This window comes from Pseudophryne corroboree, assembly GCF_028390025.1.
Source record: "Pseudophryne corroboree isolate aPseCor3 chromosome 3 unlocalized genomic scaffold, aPseCor3.hap2 SUPER_3_unloc_56, whole genome shotgun sequence".
NCBI classification, from domain to species: Eukaryota; Metazoa; Chordata; class Amphibia; order Anura; family Myobatrachidae; genus Pseudophryne; species Pseudophryne corroboree.
This window is the reverse complement of record NW_026967548.1, coordinates 92,000-105,065: the sequence shown is the minus strand read 5'-3', so window position 1 is coordinate 105,065 and position 13,066 is coordinate 92,000. Positions and strand designations below refer to the sequence as shown.

At 46.8% G+C, this 13,066-nt stretch overlaps 1 protein-coding gene across 1 annotated transcript in view; it reads right to left on the bottom strand.

Annotated features, from left to right (window-relative positions):
- Positions 1 to 12,759, bottom strand: part of LOC134984453 (zinc finger protein 23-like) — a 39,524-nt gene extending 26,765 nt beyond the window's left edge. The window contains exons 1-3 of the mRNA XM_063950030.1: positions 12,700 to 12,759; positions 12,505 to 12,602; positions 4,651 to 6,133 (exon numbers count right to left, since the gene is read on the bottom strand). Of these exons, the coding sequence (XP_063806100.1) occupies positions 4,651 to 6,133; positions 12,505 to 12,602; positions 12,700 to 12,733 (1,615 nt within the window). The 5' untranslated portion in view covers positions 12,734 to 12,759. The remainder of the gene's footprint in view (positions 1 to 4,650; positions 6,134 to 12,504; positions 12,603 to 12,699) is intronic.
- Between the last annotated feature and the right edge of the window lie 307 nt (positions 12,760 to 13,066).

Genomic DNA, 13,066 nt, shown 5'->3' with positions numbered 1-13,066 from the left:
GCTGTTGCCCCTAGCAATAGGGAAGTCTTTTTGAAGGCTATTTGAGTAAATAAACATCTGGCTCAAGATGACTGCTTCATCTTGTGACCTGCAGAGCTAGGCCAAACCTAGCTCCATTTTGCGTCTGTCCTGGGAGCACCCAGTGTCTTCATCTCTGCTTCCAGCCAGCTACCGGTTAGAGGCCTAGTCAAGTGACTAGTGAGGATTCGTCAACACCACACAGGTGTGGTAAGACAGTGTGTTGACGCATACAGAGCAGAACCGTGGTTCCAGACACCATGGCTATGATGAGTCTGGTGGTGGCAGCATAGTATCGGCCCACTGCGCAGTGGGTGGAGTCAGTAACAGGCGGCTACTGACGATAAGTGGGAATCCCCTATGTGGCCAGGTCCCGTGTGACCTAAAACTCCATTCTGTGACTGGGGACGGGACACAAAGCGGAGAGGGCTGTCATACGGGACCTTCCGGTCATAGAAAGTTTTACCATAACTCTCATTTTCTTCTTTGGGTTCCATATGGCTCCACAGGGATTATCATGGGGATATCCCAAAGCAGTTATTTAAGGGAAGGGATGCTCTTGAGTGGATAAAAGAATCCAGCATCCAAATGAAGCATCTTGGGAAGTGAATGTATCAAAGGCATACAACCTAAGAAATGATAGAAGACCATGTACCCACCTTGCACAATTGTCCTGCAGACACGCCACGGTGTGCTGCCCACAAGGGACCCACAGAGTGAATAGAATAAGCTGAAACTGTATCGGGTACAGGAAGGTCAGCCTGACTCTACACTTCTGATATAGTCATACAAATCCATCTGGTCAGAGTCTGTTTGTCTGCTGGTCACCCCCTCTTGTTGAGGCCACAAAGGACAAAGAGGGAGTCTGATTTCCAAAGGGAACTGGAACGATCCACATAACTCCTTAGAGCAATGACCACATCAAGGGAGGGCTCCCCAGTCAAAAGTTTGGAGAGAGGAAGGCCACTACCACAATTACCTCATTAATATGTGACTGGGACATTACCTTAGGAAGGAAATTGGGCCTGGTACGTAGAACCCTGTCCCTATGAAAAATAAGAAAGGGGGAGCGAGAGGACAGCACTCCCAAATCTGATACCCTGCGGAAGCAAAAGCTAGCAGGAATACGGCTTTTGTTTTCGTTAACCACTGTAGATCCACTGATTCCAGAGGTTCAAACGGAGGCTTCTGAAAAGCTTTGAGGACCACTGATAAATCCCATGGCACTACCTGAGTTACATATGGAGGTTGAACATGGAGTACACCTTGGAGAAAGGTACGAACATCCGGTAGTGAAGTAATTTACTGTTGGAACCAGATGGAAAGCGCCGAGATGTGCACTTTCAACGTTGTTAAGCGAAGTCCAGCTTGGAGGAAGGTGAGAATCCTAGATACTCTATAAAACTGTTGGTTATAGCACATTGTAGCGCACCACTGAAGGTATATATGCCACACCCGATAATAGATACGGGCAAATTCCAGCTTTCTCGCTTTAAGCATGGTTTGGACAACCGACTGAGAATCCTTTTGCTCTTAGGATGGATGACTCAAGAGCCACGCCATCAAATTTAGATGAGCTAGGTCTGGAGGTAGACAGGGACCCTCAGACTACAAGTCTGGTAGCTGGGGAAGTGGAAAGGGAGCGTCTATGGATAGGTTCTGTAGATCGAAGAACCAATGACATATGGACCATGTCGGGACTACCACTTTGATGGTACCTCCTTCTTGTTTGAACTTCCAAAGACCCCTCGGAAAAAGTGGTCAGGAAGAGCCTCTGGACTCGAGATTACAAAAGTTCTCTCTGATGTATCATACACTGTGAAGGCGTGAGGGATAACTTCTTCCAGTTGATGAGCCATATTTGTTGTAGGAAGGAAATAGTCAGCTGGAGACAGTTGTTTAGTACCTCCAGGTCATCCAGATAAAGAAGAATTCTGACTCCCTGACAACGTATATGTACTGCCATAATTTTCTTGAAGACCCTGGGCGCAGTGGAGAGTCCAAAAAGGCAATGCCTGAAATTGGTAATTTTGGTGAATAATAGCAAACCGTAGGAATTATTGGTGGGAAGGTACTATAGAAACATGCAAGTAAACATCCTATATGTCTAGTCACCATGAAATCCCCCGATCCATTGCTAGAACAATGGAGCATAGCGTTTCCATATGGAACTTGGGTACTCTGACAAATTTGAGAGACTAAGGTTTACCATAGGTCGATGAGATCCATTCGGTTTCTGCATCAGGAATAGTGTTGAATAAAACCCGGTCCCGTGGAGCAAGGGACTGGTATCTTCACTCCTGATTGCAGGAGGGATTGAATAACCTTTTGTAGGGCCAAAACCTTGCTGGGGTCTGAAGGGAGGCCTGTACAAAAGAACTGTTGAGGGGGTCGTCTCTTGAAGTAGCCAGCGTACCCATGAGAGACCACTTCTTGCACTCAGGCGTCTGTTGTAGTTAGGCACCAGGCGTGCACAAACAAAAGAAATTGGCCTACCACCCTGGGGTCCCTCAGGAGGAAGCCCACCCTGTCATGCTACAAGCCTGTCATCACATTTGGCTGGTGGCCTGCTTGGACCTAGGTTTGTAGTCTCAGTAGACTTTTTTGTCCAAGGAAGGTCTGGCTTTCCCTTGTGGGCAAAAGGCACGAAAAGTGGATGTCCGAGCCCTTGGCGAATGAGCCAAGGGCAGGAAAGCCGTCTTGGCAGCCGCTAGTGTAGCCATTATTTTATCCAATTCCGCTCCATATAAGATATCCCCCATGAAGGGTAAGAATCCCAATGCCTTCTTAGAATCCATATCCTCTTTCCTTAAGCAGAGTGAGGAGATGCGTCTAGCAAGGACAGAGGTAGCCGACGCTTTGGAGGCCATTCTGCTATCCACAGTTTTCTTTAAGGAAGACGTTGAAGGAATAGGCAAGGTGGGTGATTTCACCAAACGTGCACAATGAGAATCCACCAGTGGGAGAATCTCTCACTTTGTACAGTCAGTAGCTGGAACAGTGTAGAAAGAAGTTAATTGCTTAGGCAGTTCCATAAGGTGTTCAGGCTGAGGAAACTCCTCCTTGGAGCATAAAACGGTGCAAGTTTTTCGGTTCAGGAGCAGGCTCATCATCCTCCACTTTCAGGATGGATTTGACCAGTACTCAGTGCAGCCACATCCAGGGCAAGTGAACCTCCTACCCTTCTGAGGGGGACCATTTGAGAGAGAAATCTGCCTCTTCTTCTTCACCAGATGATGCCTCTGAATATGTAATTTGTGCAGATGAGAGGATGAGACAGTACGCCTAGTGGCCCTAGAGGGTAAAGGCCTGTCATTCAGTAACATCTGCTGGAAGGCCACATAGGTTTGTGTCAGGCTCTGTACTGAGGTAGAGAGCACGTCCACCGAAGGGGATTAATGGCTGTGACTGGCATAGCCAGAGACATTGGGGACTGATATAGCAGTATATACCTGCTGAGGAACTCCCACAGGGGGAATAACTGTAGCAGTAGCCAGGTGGTCAGTTATATGACCCAGTAACTGAGAAAAAGGAAGCCCATGGGGGTTCCTGCCCAGAGACTGAAGGAGCTGGCTGGTACCCAGAAACTGAGGTAGGTGGAATGTAACAAGCTGCACAAAACAAACTGATTCATGCAGTTATCTCCTTTTACAATGTCATTTATTTATTATCCAGACGGGATAGAAAAGACATGGAGGGCTTACCCCCGGAGATAGTGTTATTACTGTATAGAGTGCTGTGAGCCCTGTGTAGGTTTTATACCATCTTCTTTCTGTGTAAACATCTGGCTGTATGATATCCCCTGGGAAAAGGGAGGGGCCTTTTCAGGACTTGATTTCAGCGAATAAACATCTTTTTCCTCAAGACAACCACTTCATCTTGTGACCAGCAGGGGTATGCCAAACGTAGCCCCGTTCTGCTGTCCAGGGTAACCCTGGCATCTCTAAGCTCCGCCTTCAGCCAGCTACCATGAAGAGCCCTGGTCAGGTGACCAGTGGGGATCAGTCATCACCACACAGGTGTGGTAAGACAGCGTTTCAACGTATACGGAGCAGAACCGAGCCACGGGAACCAGGAGTCTGGTGGTGGCAGCATTGTTCCCGCCCACTGTCCAGTGTGTGGAGTCAGTAACAGGCGATTGTAACCATGAATCCTCTAATTGGCCAGGTCCCATGTGACCGAAACCCATTCCGTGACCGTGGGACGCGCGGCCTTAGGAAGCGTCTGGTCACAGCGCTCTGTTCCTCTCCACTACCTATATTGTTTCATGTGATCACTGACTAAGAAGCTGCGATTCACATACGAAATGAGTATCATATATCCATTATTACAAGAGATTGTCTTCTCATATATATTTCTCTACACGTGTGTTACACAGTTACCTATGCACCTCTGCATCCACTGCTATATATAATCCTTAATAATAATAATAAACTTCAGCTTGTTATTTTTAATAACATTATAGTGTTGTTTGTAATAACTCTCCATGTGATATTTGTCATGGATAAACTTCTGTTATAAACACCCAACTGAGAACAGGGCTGATGGCGGAGGAGGGTGTAGGATAAGAGATTGCTGTAGTGACTGAGCAATGAGAATATGTGACTTCTGTAATAAGTGTTTATTACTCACCTGTGCTGATATCTGTAGGGATCTCCTCCTCCTTACACTGCTGATCACCCCTCACATCCGTCTCTTCTTCTCCCTCTGTATCTTCTGCCTTTATATCAGTCACATACGTCTCTTCTTCTCCCTCTGTATCTTCTGCCTTTATATCAGTCACATACGTCTCTTCTTCTCCATCTATATCTTCTGCCTTTATATCAGTCACATACGTCTCTTCTCCCTCTATATCTTCTGCCTTTATATCAGTCACATACGTCTCTACTTCTCCCTCTATAACTTCTGCCTTTATATCAGTCACATACGTCTCTTCTTCTCCCTCTGTATCTTCTGCCTTTATATCAGTCACATACGTCTCTTCTTCTCCATCTATATCTTCTGCCTTTATATCAGTCACATACGTCTCTTCTTCTCCCTCTATATCTTCTGCCTTTATATCAGTCACATACGTCTCTTCTTCTCCCTTTATATCTTCTGCCTTTATATCAGTCACATACGTCTCTACTTCTCCCTCTATATCTTCTGCCTTTATATCAGTCACATACGTCTCTTCTTCTTCCTCTATATCTTCTGCCTTTATATCAGTCACATAAGTCTCTTCTTCTCCCTCTATATCTTCTGCCTTTATATCAGTCACATACGTCTCTTCTCCCTCTGTATCTTCTGCCTTTATATCAGTCACATACGTCTCTTCTTCTTCCTCTATATCTTCTGCCTTTATATCAGTCACATACGTCTCTTCTTCTCCCTCTAGATCTTCTGCTTTTATATCAGTCACATACGTCTCTTCTTCTCCCTTTATATCTTCTGCCTTTATATCACCCACATACGTCTCTTCTTCTCCCTCTGTATCTTCTGTCTTTATATCAGTCACATACGTCTCTTCTTCTCCCTCTGTATCTTCTGCCGTTATATCAGTCACATACGTCTCTTCTTCTCTCTCTGTATCTTCTGCCGTTATATCAGTCACATATGTCTCTTCTTCTCCCTCTATATATTCTGCCTTCATATCAGTTACATACGTCTCTTCTTCTCCCTCTCTATCTTCTGCATTTAGATCAGTCACGTACGTCTCTTCTTTTCCCTCTATATCAGTCACATACGTCTCTTCTTCTCCCCCTATATCTTCTGCCTTTATATCAGTCACATACGTCTCTTCTTCTTTCTCTATATCTTCTGCCTTCATATCAGTCACATACGTCTCTTCTTCTCCCTCTAGATCTTCTGCCTTTATATCAGTCACATACGTCTCTTCTTCTCCCTCTATATCTTCTGCCTTCATATCAGTCACATACGTCTCTTCTTCTCCCTCTGTATCTTCTGCCTTTATATCAGTCACACACGTCTCTTCTTCTTTCTCTATATCTTCTGCCTTCATATCAGTCACATACGTCTCTTCTTCTCCTTCTGTATCTGCTGCCTTCATATCAGTCACATACGTCTCTCCTTCTCCCTCTATATCTTCTGTTTTAATATCAGACAGACGTTCTACCTAAAAAAAAACAACAACACTATAAAAAGGATTTTAATACCTACCGGTAAATCTTTTTCTCTTAGTCTGTAGAGGATGCTGGGGTCACATCAAGAACCATGGGGAATAGACGGGATCCACAGGAGACATGGGCACTTTAAGACTTTCAAAGGGGTGTGAACTGGCTCCTCCCTCTATGCCCCTCCTCCAGACTTCAGTTATAGGAACTGTGCCCAGGGAGACGGACATTTCGAGGAAAAGGATTTATAGTTAAACTAAGGTGAGATACATACCAGCTCAAACCTCAAGCACGCCGTACAACATGGCTTTTAATACAACGCAAGTCAACGGCATGAACAACATCACCAACAGACTGACTATAAACGTAACACAGTATGTATGTAACCATAACTAATAACTGCAGATACAGTATGCACTGGGACGGGCGCCCAGCATCCTCTATGGACTAAGAGAAAAGGATTTACCGATAGATATTAAAATCCTATTTTCTCATACGTCCTAGAGGATGCTGGGGTCACATCAAGAACCAAAGTTCTAGAATGGGCGGGAGAGTGTGGATGACTCTGCAGCACTGTTTGACCAAATATGAGGTCCTCATTAGCCAGGGTATCTAACTTGTAGAACTTCGCAAAGGTGTTTGAACCCGACCAAGTAGCTGCTTGGCAGAGTTGTAATGCCGAGACCCCCCGGGCAGCCGCCCAGGACGAACCCACCTTTCTGGTAGACTGGGCCTTCACCGATTTCGGTAACGGCAATCCAGCCGTAGCATGAGCCTGCTGAATCGTATGACAGATCCAGAGCACAATAGTCTGCTTGGAAGCAGGAGCCCCAATTTTATTGTGAGCATACAGGACAAACAGAGCCTCTGTTTCCTAAACTGAACCGCTCTGGCGACATAAATTTTCAAAGCTCTTACTACATCGAGAAACTTCGATTCCAGCAAGGCGTCAGTAGCCACTGGCACCACAATAGGTTGGTTCAAGTGTAACGACGAAACCACTTTTGGCAGAAACTGCTGACGAGTCCTCAACTCTGCTCTATCTTCATGGAAGATCAAATAAGGGCTCTTGTGAGGCAAGGCCGCTAATTCAGACACCCGCCTGGCGGATGCCAAGGCCATCAGCATGACCACTTTCCAAGTAAGGAATTTCAACTCTACCTTCTGTAAAGGTTCAAACAAATGAGATTGAAGGAATTGCAACACCACGTTAAGATCCCATGGTGCTACAGGGGGCACAAATGGAGGTTGGATGTGCAACGCGCCTTTCACGAAGGTCTGAACTTCTGGAAGGGAGGCCAATTGTTTTTGGCAGAAAACTGAAAAAGCTGAAATTTGAACTTTAATTGAGCCCAACTTTAGGCCCGAAACCACATCGGCTTGTAGAAAATGGAGAAAACGTCCTAACTGAAAATCTTCCATAGGAGCCTTCTTGGATTCACACCAAGACACGTATTTTCTCCAAATACGGTGGTAATGTTTAGACATTACTCCCTTCCTGGCCTGAATAAGAGTGAGGATCACTTCCTCGGGAATACCCTTTCGGGCTAGGATCCGGCGTTCAACCTCTAGGCCGTCAAACGAAGTTGCGGTAAGTCTTGGAACACGCACGGCCCCTGCTGTAACAGATCCTCCCTCAGAGAAAGAGGCCAGGGATCTCCTATGAGTAATTCCTGAAGATCTGGATACAAAGCCCTTCTTGGCCTGTCTGAAACAATGAGGATCGCTTGAACCTTTTATGAGGATACAGATTCTCTGATCACTCAGGTAAACAGTTTAGTAAAGTGGCAAATGCCCTTTATTGTAAATATAAACACACAGTACCCAATAACATTAACAATTGTAAGCCAGGATGGTATCTTACTTACTAAGTCCCCACAGTAGTTTAGAATTACAGATCCCTGCGATCTCCTGCTGTTACACACTGGCCGTGGTTCTGTGTCCCCTGGTCTAGGATACCAGCTCACACAGCGTCCTGCGTCACGGATTCTCACCACCTACGGCACCGCAATGCCTCGTCAGCGCCTGTACTTCAGAGGTACATTCACTCTCTGACCTTCTGTCCAGATCTCTCTCCCTCACCAGAAGAGCTCACTCTTGTTATACCCTCCCCTGTCTATTCATCACACAAGCTGGTCAGTCAGGAGGTCAGAGGAGACGAGGTATCTGGGCTCCTGTACACAATGGGGTGTATAGGATCAGATTACCTGCAGCTCCATACATAACCTGTTTACTACTTACCTGCTCCTCCTAATCACATCTGACTGTACAGCTAGGGGACTTACATTACACAATGGGGTGTATAGGATCATATTACCTGCAGCTCCATACATAAATTGTTTACTACTGAACCTACTCCTCCTAATCACATCTGATTGTACAGCTAGGGGACTTACATTACACAATGGGGTATATAGGATCATATTACCTGCAGCCCCATACATAACCTGGTTACTACTTACCTGCTCCTCCTAATCACATCTGACTGTACAGCTAGGGGACTTACATTACACAATGGGGTGTATAGGATCATATTACCTGCAGCCCCATACATAACCTGGTTACTACTTACCTGCTCCTCCTAATCACATCTGAGTGTACAGCTAGGGGACTTACATTACACAATGGGGTGTATAGGATCATATTACCTGCAGCTCCATACATAACCTGGTTACTACTTACCTGCTCCTCCTAATCACATCTGATTGTACAGCTAGGGGAGTTACATTACACAATGGGGTGTATAGGATCATATTACCTGCAGCTCCATACATAACCTGGTTACTACTTACCTGCTCCTCCTAATCACATCTGATTGTACAGCTAGGGGACTTACATTACACAATGGGGTGTATAGGATCATATTACCTGCAGCCCCATACATAACCTGGTTACTACTGAACCTACTCCTCCTAATCACATCTGATTGTACAGCTAGGGGACTTACATTACAATGAAGTGTTTACCATGTTAAATAACACTCTGGCATAGACTTATTCCTGTTAATAATTACGCACATTGCACACAGTATAACCAAATAAAATACATGTTCCTATTATAACAGATAAATATAACTGTACAATATAATAACTACAATACAATATTGCCTAGCATATAACTAATAACATATCGGCAATTAGTGGAGTCCATGGGGAGGACCAGGGCTAGGAAAGTAACCGCGGGTATTTTACAACTGTGCGACACGACGCGCCGGCTGTGTCGTTACACCTTTGTTCTTCTTATGATCTTTATCACTTTTGGAATGAGTGGAAGCGGAGGAAACACGTACACCGACTGAAACACCCACAGTGTCACTAGGGCGTCCACTGCTATTGCTTGAGGGTCATCCGACCTGGAACAATATCCTGAAGTTTCTTGTTGAGGCGAGACGCCATCATGTCTATTTGAGGAATTCCCCAAAGACTTGTCACTTCTGCAAAGACCTCCTGATGAAGACCCCACTCTCCTGGATGGATGAGGAAGTCTGCTTCCCAGTTGTCCACTCCTGGAATGAAGATCGCTGACAGAGCGCTTGTATAACTTTCCGGCCAACGGAGCACCTTTGTGGCCTCTGTCATTGCCGCTCTGCTCTTTATTCCGCCCTGGCGGTTTAAATACGCTACTGCTGTTATGTTGTCCGACTGAATCAAGACGGGCCGATTGCAAAATGTTCCGCTTGCAGAAGGCCGCTGTGAATGGCCCTTAACTCCAGAACGTTTATGTGTAGACACATTTCCAGTTTGACCATCTTCCCTGGAAGCTTTTCCCCTGCGTGACTTCTCCCCAGCCTCGGAGACTCACATCCGTGGTCACTAAGATCCAGTCCTGGATCCCGAATATGCGTCCCTCTAGGAGGTGAGAGCTGTGCAGCCACCACAGGAGTTAGATTCTGGTCTTGGAAGACAGGTTTATCCATCGGTGCATGTGCAGATGGGACCCGGACCACTTGTCCAACAGGTCACAATGAAACACTCTGGCATGGAATCTGCCAAACTGAATGGCCTCGTAGGCAGCCACCATCTTTCCCAGCAACCGAGTTCAGGATTGGTCTGACTGAGTCGTCTGGCTTCGGGACCATGAACAGGCTCGAATAAAAACCTTCTCCCTGTTGTGACGGGGGAACCCTGACAATGACTTGAGTGTGACACAATTTTTGTATTGCGGCGCATACCACCTCCCTGTCTGGAACAGAAGCAGGTAAGGCTGATTTGAAAAATCAGTGAGGGGGTACGTCTTCATACTCCAGTTTGCACCCTTGGGACACTATTTCTAAAACCCATGGGTCCAGGGCCGAACGAGCCCAGAACTGACTGAAGAGCTTGAGACGTGCCCCCACCGGTGCAGAATCTCGCAGAGGAGCCCCAGCGTCATGCGGGGACTTGGCAAAAGCCGGGGAGGACTTCTGCTCCTGGGAACCGGTCACGGCCGGTGATCGTTTACCTTTTCCCTTTCCTCTAGTAGCAAGGAAGGAAGGCCCTAGGCCCTTTCTGTATTTATTGGGCTGAAAGGACTGCATCTGATAGTGGTGTGCTTTCTTTTGTGGTGCAGGCACATAAGTTTAAAATGATGACTTACCCGCGGTAGCCGTAGATACCAACTCAGCCATCATCAAACAATACACCACCTTTATACGGTAGAGACTCCATAGCTTTCTTAGAGTCAGCATCAGCATTCCATTGATGAATCCACAATGCTCTTGACAGAGCTCTGTCCACAATGGGGGGTGACTCCCATTTTTCCCTATCCCCAGAGGGAAACGGATACGCCACTACAATCCTTTTGGGAATCTGAAACTTGTTGTCAGGACTTTCCCAAACCTTTTCACAAAGCGTGTGACCCTAGTATCAGGAACTGTAGGGTCCTCAGTGATATGTAATAAGTCTTTTATAGCCACAACCATGTACTGAATGCTCTTTACCAGTTTTGGATCTAATCTGGCATCACTATAGTCGACACTTGAGTCAGTGTCCGTGTCGGTATCCCTGTCTGCCAGCTGGGCAAATGAACGTTTTTGTGACCCCGAGGGGGTCTGGACTTGAAACAACACATCCTCTACGGATTTCTTCCAAGACTGGTTCTGGGACTCAGATTTATCCAATCTTTTATTTATCATTTAAAGCACTCAAAACATTCACCCAATCAGGTGTCGGCGGCGCCGATAGGGTCACTCCCACAGCCGTTTGTGTCCCTAACATAGTCTCCTCCTGGGAAGAGCACTCCGCCTCAGACATACCGACACACGTGCACCCGCCACCCACAGACACACCGGGCATATAGGGGACAGACCCACAGTAAAGCCTGTCAGAGAGACACAGAGGGAGATATTGCCAACTCACACACCAGCGCCCAAACCCGGTCTGAAAATACTACAGAAAATGTCACAGGCCTGCAGCGCTTTTATAAATTACATACAATGCATCAAAATCACTGTGCCCCCCCCCCCCCCCCTCCCCGTTTTGCACCCTGTTACTTGTACAGCAGTGTGAGGAAGGACCAACGTCTCTGCAGCCTGTGTAGAGAAAATGGCGCTGGGCTGTGTGCTGTGAGGGCTAAGCCCCGCCCCCATAATGGCGCGCTTCAGACCCGCTCTTTTTTAAACTTTTTATACTGGCGGGGGTCCGGACAGTGCCCTGGCACTATGTCCGCTCCTGCCAGTCAGTTATTTTGTGGTTAAATTGCTGCCCCCCCCTTCCCCGCACCCTGCAGCTTGCAGTGCCCCTGAGTGTGGGAGCATGGCGCGCAGCGCGGCCGCTGTGCGCTACCTCAAAGCCGTCACTGAAGTCTTCTGATCTTCTTCTACTCGCCTGTCTTCTGACTCTGCAAGGGGGGTGACGGCGGGCTCTGGGAACGAGCATCTAGGCGTACCTAGCGATCAGACTCTCAGGAGCTAATGATGTCCTGTAGCCAAAGAAGCAGAGCCTTTAAACTCACAGAAGTAGATCTGACTTCTCTCTCCTCAGTCCCACGAAGCAGGGAGACTGCTGCCAGCAGTGCTCCCTGAAAATAAAAAACCTAACATAAAGTATTTTCAGAGAAACTCAGTAGAGCTCCTCAGTGTGCATCCAGTCTGCCTGGGCACAGATTCTAAACTGGAGTCTGGAGGAGGGGCATAGAGGGAGGAGCCAGTTCACACACCTTTGAAAGTCTTAAAGTGCCCATGTTTCCTGTGGATCCCATCTATACCCCAAGGTTCTTGATGTGACCCCAGCATCCTCTAGGACGTATGAGAAAATAATACAATGGCATTTGCATAGTGTTAGCTTAAACTAAGGGTGAAACAGTATAATATCAGTGTATAATACACACAGCTTCTCTACAGATCATATAGTGACAGTCACTTTGGTATATTGGGGAGACCCTAAATCCCACCTACCTGATCCTCCTGTGGGATTCTGTGATTCTCCTCTGTACAATCCTGGGAATACAGAGGACGGGGACATCTCTCTGTGGTATCTCTGTTACTGGGCCCATCTGTAGGAGACACATAGTGATGTGATTATCAGGTGTGTGTTTATAGGGGGCCCCATACCTGCTCTCCCCTGTACAATACATGACAGTCTCCTCTTACCCAGTGATGTGAGGGGCCGGTGATTCTCCATCATCACGTCCTTGTACAGACCCCTGTGTTCCTCTATATACTCCCCCTCCTGCATGGAGACATAGACAGTGACATCCTGACACCTTATAGGAACCTGACACACACAGTGATACAGTCATCACCCAGACACATCCCCTGGTGTTACTGTATAATGCCCCATTCCCAGCAGTCACCTCTCCAGTCATCACCCAGACACATCCCCTGGTGTTACTGTATAATGTCCCATTCCCAGCAGTCTCCTCTCCAGTCATCACCCAGACACGTCCCCTGGTGTTACTGTATAATGCCCCATTCCCAGCAGTCACCTTTCCAGTCATTACCCAGACACATCCCCCGA